This window comes from Scyliorhinus torazame, unplaced genomic scaffold, assembly GCF_047496885.1.
Source record: "Scyliorhinus torazame isolate Kashiwa2021f unplaced genomic scaffold, sScyTor2.1 scaffold_770, whole genome shotgun sequence".
Lineage (NCBI taxonomy): Eukaryota > Metazoa > Chordata > Chondrichthyes > Carcharhiniformes > Scyliorhinidae > Scyliorhinus > Scyliorhinus torazame.
Window position 1 is genome coordinate 31,974 of NW_027308497.1, and position 17,613 is coordinate 49,586.

General features: G+C 50.9%; 1 protein-coding gene across 2 annotated transcripts in view; it reads left to right on the plus strand.

Annotated features, from left to right (window-relative positions):
- Positions 1-17,613, plus strand: part of LOC140406654 (uncharacterized) — a 98,712-nt gene that overhangs the window by 31,906 nt on the left and 49,193 nt on the right. Inside the window, exons 10-14 of one of the 2 annotated variants that reach the window (XM_072494657.1) lie at positions 418-578; positions 7,269-7,341; positions 9,749-9,855; positions 14,424-14,607; positions 16,685-16,738. In XM_072494657.1, the coding sequence (XP_072350758.1) occupies positions 418-578; positions 7,269-7,341; positions 9,749-9,855; positions 14,424-14,607; positions 16,685-16,738 (579 nt within the window). The remainder of the gene's footprint in view (positions 1-417; positions 579-7,268; positions 7,342-9,748; positions 9,856-14,423; positions 14,608-16,684; positions 16,739-17,613) is intronic. The other variant, XM_072494658.1, reaches the window with a different exon arrangement.

Sequence of the window (17,613 nt, forward strand, 5' to 3'; positions counted from 1 at the left end):
AGCGAACAAGATAACTGCCAAAGCCGACCCTGCAGCCTTGTCTGGGTGCGCAACCATTTTGTCGTGGTTTGACATATACAGCCCTTGGAAGAAGTGTGTCACAAGACTTTTTTACATGTTTACCTGCTGATGTGTGCCTATTGCTGCAACGTTATGTGAGGGCTTGGCCTTGCAATTGGCCCTCTTTCAGCTGCTCATCATCATTGTTACGATACAGTAAATGTCGCAACTCCAGCCTTCACATCTCTTTGCGGCTTTCCATTGGAACTGTCCAGAGCTGCGATAAAAATCCCACCTTCATTTAGGGCCTAAATCCTAGAATGAGACCTAAGATTTCCATTTTGCTGTAATTACCCATGATTTCAATAGTCGCTTCTTATAAGACCTAATTTGCATGATTGTGTTTCCTTTTGTCAGGTGAGCCAGGGGACTGTGCCTGCAATGGGGTGATTACTGGGAATGGATTCCAAGGCCCTCCTGGTCCTCCTGGCAAACCAGGAACGCCTGGTTTCAATAGTGGTAAAGGCCAATGCGGAAATCCAGGACCACCAGGTCCCCCAGGGCGACAAGGTCCTTCAGTAAGTAGTTTCCTGTTACGTTTTTCTGGTTGTGGGTTTTTGTTGCAACGATCATGAGGCACGATCAATTTGGCAGGAGACGAAGTTGAATCCAAACTGAGGCTTTATTAGTGTCTGATGTGTGGCCTCCCACAGCAGCTGACGAAATGGCTGCGAGCTGGAGGCCACGCATATTTATAACACGGGTCCTGGGCGGAGCTAGCATGCAGGGGCCCAGGTGAACCTGTAGTGCAGGTTCTACCGTATAACACTTAATATACAGCCGGTCCGGCGCCTTGATCGTCCTCTGGGATCGATGAAGTGGAGCCGGCGATGTTGGCGCTCTCGTGGCCGATGTTGACTCCGGGAGCGTGCCAAAATCCTCTTCATCAACGGGGGTGGGCAGGGGGAGAACGGACAGACATGGGGGGGGGGGCGGGGGTGATGGGGGCGGCGGGGGAGGGGAGGGGGGGCGACGGGGGTGGTGCGGGTGTGGAACCTGCTGGTGCCAGGTCTCTGAGGGAGACGGTATCCTGGCGGCCGTCGGGGAACGCCACATAGGCGTACTGTGGGTTTGCGTGGAGCAGGTGCACCCTTTCCACCAACGGATCCGCCTTGTGGAGCCGCACATGTTTACAGAGAAACGCGGTTCCCGGAGCTGTGAGCCAAGTTGTGGGTGATACCCCGGATGTGGACTTCCTGGGGAAGGCAAAAAGAGGTTCACGTGGTGTACTGTTAGTAGCAGTGCCAAGTAATGAGCGAATGGAATGTAGTGCATCAGGGAGGACCTCTTGCCAGCGGGAGGCCGGGAGATTTCTGGACCGTAGGGCCAGCTGGACGGCCCTCCATACCGTCCCATTCTCCCTTTCTACCTGTCCATTTCCCCGGGGATTGTAGCTTGTCGTTCTGCTGGAGGCGATACCCCTGCTGAGCAGGAACTGACGCAGCTCATCACTCATGAATGAAGAGCCCCTGTCACTGTGGATGTAGGTGGGGAAGCCGAACAGAGTGAAGATAGAATTAAGGGCTTTAATGACGGTGGCAGATGTCATGTCGGGGCATGGGATGGCGAAGGGAAACCGGGAGTATTCATCGATCACACTGAGGAAATACGTGTATCGATCGGAGGAGGGGAGGGGGCCTTTGAAATCCACGCTAAGGCGTTCAAAGGGGCGGGAGGCATTCACCAGGTGCACGCGGTCCGGCCGGTAGAAGTGCGGTTTGCACGCCGCACAGACCTGGGAGTCCTTGGTGATCGTCCTTACTTCCTCGACGGAGTAGGGCAAATTTTGTGCCTTAATGAAGGGGTAAAACCGAGTGACCCCTGGGTGACAAAGGCTGTCGTGCAGGGCCCGGAGTCGGTCTACCTGTGCGCTGGCACATGTACCTCGGGATAGGGCGGCTGGGGGCTCGGTGAGTTTGCCAGGGCGATACTTAATCTCGTAGATATAGGTGGAGAGCTCGATTCTCCACCGCAAGATTTTGTCATTTTTGATCTTACCCCGCGATGTGTTGTTGAACATGAAGGCAACCGACCGTTGGTCAGTGAGGAGAGTGAATCTCCTGCCGGCCAGGTAATGCCTCCAATGTCGCACAGCCTCAACGATAGCCTGGGCCTCCTTTTCGACGGATGAGTGCCGAATTTCGGAGGCATGGAGGGTGCGGGAAAAGAATGCCACCGGCCTGCCTGCCTGGTTGAGGGTGGCGGCAAGGGCGACGTCCGATGCATCACTTTCTACTTGGAAAGGAAGTGTTTCGTCTACAGAGTGCATTCCAGCTTTGGCAATATCAGATCTGATCCGGGCGAAAGCCGTCAGGGGGAAATGAGTGGACTGTATGAGTGGGTGGGCCTTGTCCGCATAGTTTGGGACCCACTGAGCGTAATACGAGAAAAACCACAGGCAGCGTTTGAGGGCCTTGGGGCAGTGGGGGAGGGAAGCTCCATGAGGGGGCGCATGCGGTCGGGATCGGGCCCCAAAACTCCGTTCTGGACCACGTAGCCGAGGATGGCTAAGCGATTTGTACAGAACACACACTTCTCCTTGTTATACGAGAGGTTGAGGAGTGTGGCGGTGCGGAGAAATTTAGCGAGGTTGGCGTCGTGGTCCTGCTAATCATTGCCGCAGATAGTCACATTGTCTAGGTACGGAAACGTGGCCCGCAAGCTGTACCGGTCGACCATTCGGTCCATCTCTCTTTGGAAGACGGAAGCCCCATTGGTGACGCCGAAGGGGACCCTAAGGAAGTGATATAGCCGGCCTTCTGCCTCGAAGGCGGTGTATGGCCTGTCCGATTTACGGATGGGGAGCTGGTGGTAGGCGGATTTCAGGTCCACCGTTGAGAAGACCCGGTACTGTGCAATCTGGTTAACCATGTCAGATATGCGTGGGAGGGGGTACGTGTCGAGCTGCGTGTACCTGTTGATGGTCTGGCTGTAGTCCATGACCATTCGGTTTTACTCCCCAGACATAACCACCACCACTTGAGCTCTCCAGGGGCTGTTGCTGGCCTCGATGACTCCCTCCCGAAGCAACCGCTGGACCTCGCACCTGATGAAGGCCTTAACCTGGGTGCTGTACCGTCTGCTCCTGGTGGCGACGGGTTTGCAATCTGGATTTAGATTGGCAAAGAGGGAAGGAGGATTGACCTTTAGGGTCGCGAGCCCGCACACAGTGAGGGGTGGTAAGGGTCCACCGAATTTAAGGGTCAGGCTGTGGAGGTTGCACTGAAAATCCAGGCCAAGGATAAGTGCAGCGCAGAGGTTAGGGAGGACGTAGAGGCGAAAACCGTGGAACTCATCGCCTTGGACTGTGCGCGTGACCGTGCAGTACACCCGGATCGCTACGTGATGGGATCCGGAGGCCAGGGAGATACTTTGATTGGTAGGGTGTACCTTAAGGGAGCAGCGCCTTACCGTATTTGGATGCACAAAGCTCTCGGTGCTCCCGGAGTCCAGTAGGCAGGAGGTCACGTGGCCGTTGACTTTCCCGCTGGTGGATGCGTTGGTCAGAGTGTGTGGTCTGGACTGATCGATTACCATGGATGTGAGTCGTGGTTGATCGTCGGGTAGTGAGGCGGCCGCTGCGTCGGGGTCCTGAAACGCCGTTGGTATCCATGTGCAGCGGGGTGGACAGGATGGCGGCACCCGGAGGTCCTGGGGTCACAAAATGGTGGTGCCCATGGAACACACGTTGCGGGGGTGGAGCAAGATGGCAGCGCCCATGAAACGTGCGTGTTGTGCGGGGTAGAAGATGGCGGCGCCCATTGCTCACACATGGCCTGGGGAGGAGGGGAGGATAGCGGCGCCCATTGTCCGTGATCGGGGGGGGGGGGGGGGGGGGGGGGCTGCCGCTGAGTGGGCCTGGCACACCGCTGCGTAGTGGCCCTTCTTCCCGCAGGCCTTACAAAGGGCAGCTCGGGCCGGGCAGCGTTGGCGGGGGTGTCTTTGTTGGCCACAAAAATAGCATCGGGGCCCCCCAGAGATCACTGGCTGGTGCGTAGCGCAGGCGTACTGGGTGGATAGTGCCCCCGCTGGGGTGGCTGCCTGTGGGGCCCATGAAGCGTAGGAGGACTGGGCCACGCGGTTGGGGGCGTAGGACTGTACATTGCGCAGGGCGACCGTCATGGAAAGCGCTAGTGTTTTAGTCTCTGCGAGGTCGCGCGTGGTCCCTTCTCGGAGCCGCAGCCTGATAACATCGGACCCAATCCCAGTTACAAAAGCGTCCCTCATAAGGAGATCTGAGTGCTCCTTAGCTGTAACGTCCTGGCAGTCACAGTCCCGAACTAGTGGGATCAGGGCCCTCCAGAAGTCCTCGATTGACTTACCAGGTAGTTGAGTACGCGTTGCGAGCGCGCGTATGGCGAAGAGCGTGTTCGTCTTCTGCTCATAATTTTCTTTGAGTCGAGTCATAGCATCAGCGTAATTGGGCGCATCCTGGATCAGCGGGAAGACTTTAGAGCTGAGTCTGGAGTACAAGATTTGAATCTTCTGAGCCTCTGGAACAGGGGTCAGTGCCGCGTTGATATTCGCTTCAAAACAAGCTAGCCAGTGCTGGAAGTCCTTTCTGGCGTCGCTTGCTTGTGGATCCAGCTGCAGTCGATCTGGTTTAATCCGGAGGTCCATCTTCTGAATCAGATACTAATAAATTGAGGCACGATCAATTTGGCAGGAGACGAAGTTGAATTCAAACTGAGGCTTTATTAGTATCTGAAGTGTGGTCTCCTACAGCAGCTGACGAAATGGCTGCGAGCTGAAGGCCACGCATATTTATAACCCGGCTCCTGGGCGGAGCTAGCACGCAGGGGCCCAGGAGAACCTGTAGTGCAGGTTCTACCGTACAACCCTTAATATAAGAACACAGTGGTTTACCACAGATCATTCCATTAAAAAAAACATGAGAAAGCACAGAACAAAAATAAGCGATGGAGTCCATCATGGCCTCTCCTGGGTTTCCTTATTCTCCCAAAGGCAGAGAGAATCTCCTTCACCAGTTCACAGCCGAAGTGTCATCTGTGTTTTCCAGGTAGGCTTTATTTAGCCTCCATAAGACCATCCATTCCACGCAATGAAACTATCCTTTAAAAAGGAGATCCTCTGGTAACAACCCAACAAAGTTACCTCCTTTATTTGAAGGTTGTGTACCCTTGTCCCATTCTGTACTGCTCTGTCAGGGTCAGTTGTAAGTCCCCTAACCTGTTACCCAGATGAGACCTGCTGCGTCGGTTTAGATCAGGGATGAAACCCAGAACATTTTTGATCAGCCTGGCTCGATATCACATCATCGAACCATCACAGGATCTCATTGTCAAGTTCGGTGAATGAACAGTTCGTGAATCGCTATTACTGAATTTTTAAAATATGCTTGTCACTGCTATTAAAAAGGAGCAAGCAACTTGGCTGAATCTTGTTATTTTAAACGGGGCCTGTCCTTAGTAAAGTAACCATGACAATTGTGACTGGGTTACGGAGATAGGGTGGAGGTGTGGGTTTGGTCGAGTGCTCTTTCTAAGGGCCGGTGCAGACTCAATAGGATGAATGGCCTCCTTCTGCACTGTAAATTATATGATTCTATGAATTAATTATCATCGCTGGAACTGATTGGCTGTCAAAGTGAGTTATAAGAAAGAAAGATAAAATCAAAAGGCTAGAATGTACTCACCACGGCCGTGAATTTCCCCAATATCGGCACAGGCCGATGTCGGGCAGGAAAAGCAGCGTTGGAGCCGCAGCAGCAATGGCGGCTTTTCCGCCAGATAGTGCGGAACTTTGAAAAAATACTTCAAGTCACGGGTCCCATGATGTGTCGCTGGCGTATAGACCTCTCATTAGCCCACCCTGCCATCGACTTAGACACTTGATGATTTGGTCACCATTTTGAAATGCTGTCCAAGTGCACAATGAACAAATCAGTTCATCCAAATACACCACCCCAACAGACCCCCTGACATTACCCAGGCATCAAGCAGTGTAGGATAGTGCCTATATAGGGCTGGCCAGGTGCCAGGGTATCCTGTTGTGGCAGTACGCGGGCATGATCCTCTTCCCCCAGAGCGCTGCACTCAGCTGAACCGTCCCCCTGGAAGGTCTGCTCTCCAGGTGCACGCCTTCCGAGACCAGTCGGGCTTCGCGCCCCTCTGTCATCACGTCGTCATGACTGGAGCTCTTGACGGGATGGGACGAGGGAACGATTCTGGCGTACAGCTCTCCGAATGATATGTAAATGTACGAGAATGATGTACTCTGAGTTGAACGTTGGGAATTGTGGCCCGTCACTGACGGGGGTAGGGGGCAATCGCGGCAAGCTTATACTCCGACGTGAAACCCAACTTTATACACTTCTTGCAATCTTTTCAGCTCCCGTCGCTGAACCAGCCCAATGCGAACGGGAACGGAACGTCGCGGGCTGTATCTCCAGTAGAAAATGTATGCTGCCATTTTGGCAGAGCGAGTGCATAGTAAAGTTCAGGGTAATGGGGCAAGGCTGTCAAATATACTGCCCTTGAATTGCCCAATAAATGAATGGAGATCAGGATATAGTGCAGCATGATCTAACCTTTCTTCTTAGCCTTCTCACCCATGATTTGATAAGGCCCTAAAGCTTTTTAATCAGAAGACCCGATCCTCTTTCCGGATTAGATTCATCTCTGCTCAATACTCCCAACAAAGAAACCTCTGTTGCTGTTGTGGTGGAGAAAACACTAATGGACTCTTTGACTATGTTGAACACCTCTTCGAAACTTCTCATTCCAGAACTGGATTAACAAATGCCACTTATCATTAAAAATCAGCATCATTGCTCTTAAGACTCCAGTGTCATCACTTGTAAAGCTACATACTCAAATTAAGTAATGTTTTTTTTTAGCTTCTGAACAGTTTTAGGGCAGGGAGCAGGAATATGTGACATGGTGAATGCGACAGGTCCTTATTGTTGAAGTAAGCCCTGAAGTTAACAGCCTGCAGAGTATGAGGGCAAGCAGAGAGAATTTCTGAAAAGTGAAAGCGAAAGCCTCCAGTGAATTTATTTCTCTTTGAGTTAGTCTGTAATCAATGGAGAATATTAAACTGTATGCACAGTATTTTCACATGTGTATCTGGGAACCCACCAGTCAGCTAGAGAACACGTTGGGGTAGACTCTCACTGTATCTTCAGTGTGACACGAAAGTTGACTGACTGTAGATGGGGAATGCTGACCTTTCATTTTGACTTTTAGGGTCACCGAGGCGCAGCAGGAGGAAGAGGTGCAAAAGGTCACAGGGGAGACTCATCAGTTACATCGGCAAAGGGTATGAATAAAACTTGACCATCTTTTCGCAAAATCCCATTCCGAAACCTGGCACACAAGGTTCAGATTTCCATTGTATCCAATTTATTATTTGGATTTGATGTTTATTAGTTACTCTCTGGGGCAAGATTCTTTATTCTTCTGTCTAGACATACTGTTGATGCAGCGCATGGTGGAAAATTGGGCAGCCTCCCTCAGGAACATGCCACTCCCTTTGCTAGGATTTATTGAAATTCTGCTTCTGACAACCCAATTCAACTCAGCAGAGACCAACAATCTGAAAGCTCTGTTCCATGGTGTACCACGCATCTCCACACAAAACCTCGAGGGACATGAGTCATTTTTTAAAATCAGACAGTTCCAGAGAAAATGCGAACTCTCAAACAACTGCAGCTTTGAAAACTGGCTTCGCTTGGGTGTCCGCTCACTGTGCAAGTGAGAAGTTGTGGATGGCCATATGAGTCTCTGGAAAAATAGGGAAAGTGCTGCCAATGTAGGGGCAGCAAAGTGGTTAGCACAATTGCTTCACAGCTCCAGGGTCCCAGGTTCGATTCCCGCCTGGGTCACTGTCTGTGTAAAGTCTGCACGTTCTGCCTGTGTCTGCGTGGATTTCCTCCGTGTGCTCCAGTTTCCACCCGCAGTCCAAAGATGTGCAGGTTAGGTGGATTGGCCATGCTGAATTGCCCTTAGTGTCCAAAAAGGTGGGGTGGGGTTACTGGGATACGGGGATAGGGTGGACGTGTGGGCTTGGATGGGGTGCTCTTTCCAAGGGCTGGTGTAGACTCGATGGGCTGAATGGCCTCCTTCTGCACTGTAAATTCTATGATGGTGCGCTGATTGATTACAAAGAAACCCAATTCTGCCCGCGTCGGCAATCAAAACACTTGCATTTGTCATCAGGAACCACAACATCACAACGAACGAAGAGGACTACTCGACACACCTCGGGTTTAATGTCCAGAGGCACCCTAATATCGGCACCACCACAGCGTTGACACGTCTTCTGAGTAATATCAGGACCTTTGGGCGGGATTCTCCCCTGCCCCAGCCACGTGTTTCTCGGTGGCGGGTTGTTCGCTGATGGCGAGATTCCCCATTGATGCCACCGCACGCCGTAGGGAAAGCCATGGGCGGGGGTGCTCGGGCCAGCGGGAAAAGAGAATCCCAACAGCTGGAGAATTCCAGCCCTTGTCTTCACAATGCTAACTGTTCCATGCCTTTATTGCTTTTTGTATGAAGAAGTGCTTCCTTATACCAATCCTAAAGTTACCTCTTCTCTTAGGAATTCATGCACCCTTTTTCCACTCTGTTCTTCCCTGTCACCTCAGGCCATTTGGTACCCTATCAGGTGAGTTCTGTTTGGTCACACGGGACTGCCTAACTTTCAGAGGATCTCATTGTTCAGCTACCTGAAGGAACAGTTCATCAATTCAGCATCTGAGTTTCAAAAGCGGTCGTTACTGTGATGAGACGGAGCACGTAACTTGGCTGGACCTGGTTAAGTTGAGTTGGGTGTGTTCAGAAAATAACTGTTGTATTTAAGTACCGTTGCTGGATCTGTCATGTTGTAAAATTGAATGAAAAAACAAAAAAGGCACCAGATTTTAAAAACTAAGAAGGGTTCGAAATTTCACTCTGGATGAGCTTGAAATAAAAACAGAAAATGATGGAAATATTCAGCAGGTGAGGTCACATCTGGGAAGCGATCAATAGAGGTAACATTTCAGGTTGTTTCATAAATAGGAAGAATCAAAGTTTTTGAGCAAATAAAGAGACGAGAAAAAGGCACAGGGAAGAGAGTGTCTGATTGGGCAGAGGGCACGAATGATTAAATGGCGAGGGTTAATGATGCAACGTAAAGGTTTAATCAAGTACAGAGCTAGTTCTGGCAAAACAACACTGACCTGAAAGGTTATCTATGTTCCTCTCGACATGGACCCTGCCTGACGTACTTAATATTTCAGTTTATTTATTATTTATATAAATTTAGAGTACCCAATTTATTAAGGGGCAATTCCAATTAAGCGGCAATTTAGCGTGGCCAATCCACCTACCCTGCACAACTTTGGGTTGTGAGGTTGAAACACACGCAAACACGGGGAGAATGTGCAAACTCCACACGGACAGTGACCCAGAGCCAGGATCGAACCTGGGACCTCGGCGCATTGAGGCCGCAGTGCTAACCACTGCTCCACCGTGCTGCCCTAATATTTCAATCAATTTCTGGTTTTATTTCACATTTTCAGCATCTGCAATAATTTTTCTTGTTTAAAAGCCACTATTTTGGCAGAGGCTTTAGCTCAGTTATCGTGCATGGTCAACTGCTTCCGCTGATAAGTATTAAATGTTTGCAGCATAATTTCAAGACCACAGGTATTAGACGTTTAAAAAATAATTCTATTTTGTAGGGCAAAAGGGAGATCCTGGCAATCCAGGGCCAAGGGGACCTTCTGGCACTCCAGGAAAACCGGGAAGGGATGGCTTCCCAGGTCTGGGTGGATCTCCAGGAAGACCTGTAAGTATCATTGGAGTTTAATGTCTCATGTAATGCTGTGCATTTTAATATGAAATGAAAATCGCTTATTGTCACAAGTAGGCTTCAAATGAAGTTACTGTGAAAAGCCCCTAGTCGCCACATTCCGGTGCCTGTTCGGGGAGGCTGTAACGGGAATTGAACCGTGCTGCTGGCCTGCCTTGGTCTGCTTTCAAAGCCAGAGATTTAGCCCTGTGCCAAACAGCCCAATATTAGTGGCCATGGGGGCGAAGGACAGTGATAGAACTTTACCAAGGGCTATTGATCTATCAAGTTTTTCAATATCATTCATGGGATGTGGGCATTGCCAGCATTTATTGCCCATCACTAATTGACCGTGATGAGCAGGTGGTGATGAGCTGCCTTCTTGAACTGCTGCAGTCATGTGGTGTAGGTAAACACACAGTGCTGTTAGGGAAGGAGTTCCAGGATTTTGACCCAGCGACAGTAAAGAAACGGTGATATATTTCCAAGTCAGGATGATAACAATAATCTTGATTAGTGTCACAAGTAGGCTTACATTAACACTACAATGAAGTTACTGTGAAAATCCCCTCGTCGTCACACTCGGGCAGCTGTTCGGGTACACTGTGGGAGAATTCAGAATGTCCAATTCATCTAACAAGCACGTCTTTTGGGACTTGTGGGAGGAAACCGGAGCACTCGGAGGAAACCCATGCAGACACGGGGTGAACGTGCAGACTCTGCACAGACAGTGACCCAAGGGGGAATTGAACCTGGGACTCTGGCGCTATGAAGCAATAGTGATAACCACTGTGCTACCGGGCCACCCATATGAGTGATTTGGAATGGAACTTCCAGATGGTGATGTTCCGACGTGCCTGCTGCCCATTCTTCTAGATGGTAGCGGTGGTGGGTTTGGAAAGTGCTATCGAAGGAACTTTGGTGGGTTAATAGATATATAAATATACATATTAATATCTATTGGTACACAGCCTCATGGAAAATAAGTTATATTGGTAATTCTGTCTGAGTCAGGCCATATTCTCACTGATTTCTTGACCTGTCCTGCCAATAAAATTGAAGCTGAGGCTGGTATTTTCTGCACCCCCTCCTCCAGGCATGTTTTCTGGGGGAAAGTTGATCTCCGGTGCCGTCAAGGTCAATGGCCATTTGTGTTGCCCGCCAGCCCACCCCAGATCTTCAGCCGCTTTGACAAAAAGAATTGCGGGGGGTGGGGGGGCGTGGTTTATGCCATCAGCCTGGTAGAGCGGGCCTGATCGAGCCGCCAAGCCTGGCTCCACAAAGATTGGCACACCGACTTCAAAGGGCTTGAAGATCAGCACTAAGCTTGAATCCCACCCCACGAAGATGGAGGACCCCCACAACAAGCATCAGGACGTTCGCCTTCAGCGGTTCATTACAGGGGTTCGCTTGGAGGTGGCAGCCGTTCATCGAATTCTTTCAGGAAAACTGACCGTCAGCAGAAGAGCCGGGGGGGGGGGGGGGGGGGGGGGGAATGGGGGGTGCGCAGAAAGGGGAGGCAAGGAAGTGAAGAAAACGGGCAGGGAATCTAATATATGGGTAGCTAGGAGTTAGGGCGGGGGGAAGTTGGGTATGTTATTGGGTGGTTTATGCGTGTGCTGGACTGCTCTGTTATTTAGAATGTTAAAATGTTCAAATTATAAATGCCTCAATAAAATATTTTCTAAAAACAAAACAAGCATCAGGCGACTCCTTTCCCCAACCACAAAGGAATTGGGGGCTTCCCCAACCCCCTCCAACTATTAAGGATTATCTTCTCTCCTCCCCTGCATTCGCACTCTCCCTTTTGCGAGCAAATGCTCACAATCCTCTTCAATGCTAAATTCACCCCCCTTCTATGGCAAGACCTCCCAACCCCACCACACATAGTGGGACCCTCCGCCAAATGGGACTCCCGAGAGGGCCTGTCCCAGCAAAGCCCCTGGCATAGGCTGGCACTGCCAACCTGTGTTGGGGCAGCACCAATCTGTGCTGGGGCAGTGCCAGTCTGAGCCAGGGGGCATTGCCTGGGCATATTACTCTGCCCCCTCGCAAAATTGAAGTCAATGGGAATCAGGGTGAAAACTCTCCACTATTTGGAATCATACCTAGCACCACGGAAGATGGTCGTGGTGGTTAAGACAAGTCATCTTGTCCAGGACATTGCTGCATTAGTTTCTCAGGGCAGCGTCGTTTGAGGTTCAACCATCTTTTGCTGTTTCATCAATAACCTTCCTCCAACATAAGTGAGGATGTTTAGAGCGGCACGGCAGCACAGTGGCTAGCACATTCCTGGCTTGGTTCACTGTGTGAAGTCTGCGCGTTCTCCCCGTGTCCGTGTGGGTTTCCTCCGGGTGCTCTAGTTTCCTCTCACAAGTCACAAAAGACGTGCTTGTTCGGTGAATTGGACATTCAGAATTCTCCCTCCGAACAAGCGCCGGATGTGGGCGCTTTTCACAGTAACTTCATTGCACTGTTAATGTAAACATTTTTATGATTGCAAACCTTTCAAAACCATTCGCGAATCCTCACATACTGAAGCAGTCCATGTCCAAGTGCAGCAAGACCTGCACAGTATTCAGGCTTGGACCAACAAGTGTCAAGTAACATTCGCACCACACAATTGCAAAGCAATGACATTCTTCCACAAGAGAAAATCTAATTATATCCTTTTGACACTCAAAAACATTAGGCAGAATTTTACCAAACTTTGTCAGTGTCAGGCATGTATCTATCCAGGTGCACTGCACATCCAAGTTTTCAGACCAGGGGTGAAATTCTCCCGAAACGGCTCGATGTCCGCCGACTGGCGCCCAAAACGGCGCCAATCAGACGGGCATCGCGCCGCCCCAAAGGTGCGGAATGCTCCGCATCTTTGGGGGCCGAGCCCCAACATTGAGGGGCTAGGCCATCGCCGGAGGAATTTCCGCCCCGCCAGCTGGCGGAAACGGCCTTTGTTGCCCCGCCAGCTGGCGCGGAAATGACATCCCCGGGCGGCGCATGCACGGAAGCGTCAGCGGCCGCTGACAGTTTCCCACGCATGCGCAGTGGAGGGTGGCGGAGGCGGAAGGGTAAGAGTGCCCCCACGGCACAGGCCCGCCCGCGGATCGGTGGGCCCCGATCGCAGGCCAGGCCACCGTGGGGGCACCCCCCGGGGTCAGATCGCCCCGCCCCCCCCCCCCCCCCAGGACCCCAGAGCCCGCCCACGCCGCCTTGTCCCACCGTTAAAAAGGTGGTTTAATCCACGCCGGCGGGACAGGCAATTTATCGGCGGGACTTCGGCCCATCCGGGCCGGAGAATCGAGCGGGGGGGGCCCGCCAACCGGCGCGGCGCGATTCCCGCCCCCGCCAAATCTCCGGTGCTGGAGACTTCGGCAACCGGCGGGGGCGGGATTCCCGCCAGCCCCCGGCGATTCTCCGACCCGGCGGGGTGTCGGAGAATGACGCCCCAGGTTTCCTGGCACTGAGTGTACAGAAAATGTGGGGACGTTGTTCACGGCGTCACTCTAACAGAGGGGTGTGATAGAGCTAGCAAGGCCGTCTCCACAGAGATTAGTGTGCCATCTTCAAAGGGTTCCGCGACCAGTGCTGGAATTAAATATCCCCCTCACCCACTTTTGTAAGGGCCACGAAGAATCCAGCACGAGTTTTAAGGATACAAAGTAATAACATTTATTTACCATAACATATATACATAACAGTAGCAGTAACTTCCCTTGCTACATACTCCTTCCTGTTGGTTCCTGAACTGGCCAGCTTTATTTATACTAGGAGTTTACTAGTGGTTTCTCCGCCCCCCTCATTGGGGAAGCTCATACTCCCACAGGATTGTGGGATAGTCATTAGTCCCCAGCCAATGGTAAGTAGGCAGGTTATAACACCCACGACAAGGAGGACCTTTGCCCACAAGCAATGGGATGACCACCCTCAACCATGGAGGTATCGGGAGTGCCACGGTGGCCCAGTGGGTAGCACTGCTGCCTCACAGCTCTAGGGACCCGCGTTTGATTCTGGCTTCGGGTGACTGTCTGTGTGGAGTTTGCACTTTCTCCTCGAGTCTTCCTAAGCTGCCATTTTTCAAACGTGAGCCTGGGCAAAGGTTATTTCATAGTGTGCAAGAATGAACAATTAAATCTGCCCCTGATATCTGTGCACTTGGACTTTCCAGCATGAGTCATTGAGCAGTGCAAATTCAGCATAGCTTTCTCTTCCTTAGTCCAGGGTCACTACAGTCCATCATACTCCTCCAATCAATGTATCTGAGAACAGCTAGTTCAACATAGTCTAGTGATCAAACTTTGAAAGATTCCTAGTTTGTCTCTTCTAGCTGCATACTGGACTGTAGGGGACAACTCCTGTTCTACCACAGGTTCCTGCCTACAAATGCAGCAGGTAGTATTTATTCACTAAGCCTTTGCGGGAGATCATTCCATTGATCTTAAAATTAATGTTACATGCCTTGAATTTGTGACGAGGAGGATATGTGACACTAGCTAATCTGGCTGTGACCCTAAATGAAGTAACTTATGGTTTCACTATCTGACCATGGTCTTCATGTTACACAGGGTGAAAATGTACAAGATTATCCGGGATCTAGAGGTCTTCCAGGCAGTCCCGGCCGAAAGGGTCCCCCAGGTGAGAGGGGTGCACCAGGCGTTGGATTCCCAGGCCCTCCTGGTTTCCAAGGTCCTCCAGGTGATCCAGGCGTCAACGGAATACAAGGAGCACCAGGTTTTCCAGGGTCGCCAGGTATGGAATGCAATATCAACTGATACCCCTTTGTTTATGTATTATTAAAATAATTCTGTTCAGTTGTTGAGATGTTGCAATTGTTATACACTATGGTTTGTCAGCAACGAAATGGCCAAGTACTTTTAAAAAATTGCTTAGATTCCTTTGTGAACACTCTATTCATTAATATTTTTGAGGCCATAATGTCATAAGTAAGTGTTTAATAGCATCAGACCTGAATTTAATGTTAACTTGGGGGTGGGGATGGAGTGTACTTCAACGGAATTTGTATCTTTGGCCTGTGAAATGATACTTGCGCAATGGATGTAGATTAAAGATTTAATGAGTGCTGTTGTTACAATGTGCCAAGTCTACAGAGTATACTGGAAATTGAATATGTTCCTGTTTAAACTCCTTGCAATCCTCCTGGAATCCAATAAACTTCAGCCCTCTTGGTTTCGAGTGACAATGGCAACCAGGTTTTCCAACAGCATGGCTAGCTCCTGGTTAAGCTGGGGAAGAGCGATCTGCCCTTGGGAATGTCTGCACCTTGGACTGCCCCTGACATTACTGGCCTTAGAAAGGGACGTCCATAACTCTCTCCCTTTTACACAATGAGTGGAGGAACTCAAAAACCCAATAAACCAAGTCCCTGTCATTTCTCAGTGTGTAGCTGTGGACTCCAGCCAGTGTTACAGCAGGAGTCTGCCAGAGCTCCCTGAGGAAATTTGGGATGAGGGAGATTTTCCCTATACCTTTACATATTGTGTTATACAGGTTTTATGTTGCAATGGGTGGGATTCTCCGGCGTCTGCTGCCGAAATCGCGAAGTGCGATTGGGCATAGAATAGGGTCTGACGCTAAAATCACAGCGGGTGCTAATTTGACGCCAAATCGCAATTCTCCGCCAGCTCAATAGCGGTATCTGTCATGATATTCAAACACACACATCATGATGGACACACCAACAGACAAATCAGAGCACACAACACCACATCCAATCACACACAAGGACAGCAACCACATAAAAGCACGAGCACGACACCTAGTGGACAGTAGGTCTGGGGACAAAGACACGGACAAGACCTGTTACAAGATCACAAACAGCGAATCCCCACGTGCAGAGTATCAAGACAAAACATTACATAGAAAGTTTAAATAAAATAGCGTTGTACCATATACAACCGTGTTGGCTCATCTGTGTGTCAGAACGCCCAACACCACAGTATCAATGCATTCTGGAACACACATACAGTAAACACTATTTGCATATCATTAGCGGGCCTGACCGATTCTCCGGGGGCCTCGGCGATGCTCCGCCTCCAATGGGCCGGGTTCCCGACGGCGCAGTTCACTTGTGCTTTTAAAAATCGTGAAACCGGCGTCGTGGCTGCTGAGGGAGAGAGAGGGTACAGAAAGTTTCCAACATCGCCATAGTGTGCGTCGCTGGCCGGGGGGGGCTTCTGCCAGGGCCGGGGGAGTAGCGGGGGTGGCCAGGAGGTGGGCTGTGGGGTCGGGGTGGACGGGCCCGGAACACCATTGCCGCTGCCGGAAAGGCAGCCACGCAGCTGCGCATGGCGCTATCAGTCCACTGTGAACTTAGAGCCACGGGTCATATTGGTGTCGTCCTCCCCCCCCCCCCCCCCCCCCCCCCCCCCCCCCCCCCCACCCCAGTATTGCTGTTGTGAAAGTCCACAAATTCTGCGTCAGAGTCAACCCGTCAGTCTCCGAAACGGAGAATCCCGCCCAATGGTTAAGTTCATTTAACAAAGCCCAAGTGAACACGATCCTTCCTCAGAGCTGAGTAGACTAGTTTCAAATTCCAGGTGTGATTCATTCTGACAAGCGGCAGGTTTAAAAGGGAACACATATCAATTTCCAGGTTTGGTCTAAATCTGACGTAGTTCAGTGTAAAGAATATAAAGTGACTGTATGTTTTTGTTAGTGGCAATAATTGGTAAAGAGATTCTGAGGTGAGCGGATGACCGGTTTATTCCTGTCAGAAGATGCCACTTAAAAGAGAGAAAGCACTCACGTTTCCACTGTGTTCATGCGCCTCTTGACTGATTTCACGTCCTTTGCATGGACACTACAGGTGGCTGTTGTTGTGGGGAAAACGGTGACGAAAGCAATCTTCACACAGAGGGAGGTGAGAGGCCACAATCCTCAAAAAAGGTTACCATGGCGATGATGGCAGGAGCCCCCAATCCTTACATCATTGCCAAAAGACTTCAGTACCATAATTTGCATGTTACAGCTGTACACTGCAGTAGTAACTCTTTTTAAATGGAAAATAACTGCACCAAGACTATTTTACTATCTTCTTTCATGCATGCTGTCAGTGCACACTGTTCTAGAGACTACTAAATTACTATGTTCCATCTGGATAAATGGATGAAAGCGTCAATCTACAAATTAATTTCATTTGCATTATTACTGGCCTGTCATGAAATGGGTGACTTTGTCATTAGTGGAAAAATATAAACAATCGATTTCAAGTGGATCAACCTCCTGCTCGACCAACCATTCTCTTCTTCAAAATTATTTTTCCTTGCCCTCCAATTTCTGTCTGCCCTATCCTGAAGATGCTGAATCAGGGGTGAGATTCTCCGACCCTCCGCCGGGTCGGAGATTCGCCAGGGGCTGGCGTGAATCCCGCCCCCGCCGGTTGCCGAATTCGCCGGCACCGGATATTCGGCGGGGGCGGGAATCGCGCCGCGCCGGTTGGCTCCCCCCCCCCGTGATTCTCCGGCCCGGATGGCTGAAGTCCCGGTGCTAAAATGCCTGTCCCGCCGGCGTAGATTAAACCACCTACCTTACCGGCCGGGACAAGGAGGTGCGGGCGGGCTCCGAGGTCCTGGGGGTGCGCGGGGCGATCTGGCCCCGGGGCGTGCCCCCCACTGTGGCCTGGCCCGCGATCGGGGCCCACCGATCCGCGGGCGGGCCTGTGCCGTGGGGGCACTCTTTTCCTTCCGCCTTCGCCACGGTCTCCACCATGGCGGAGGCGGAAGAGACTCCCTCCAC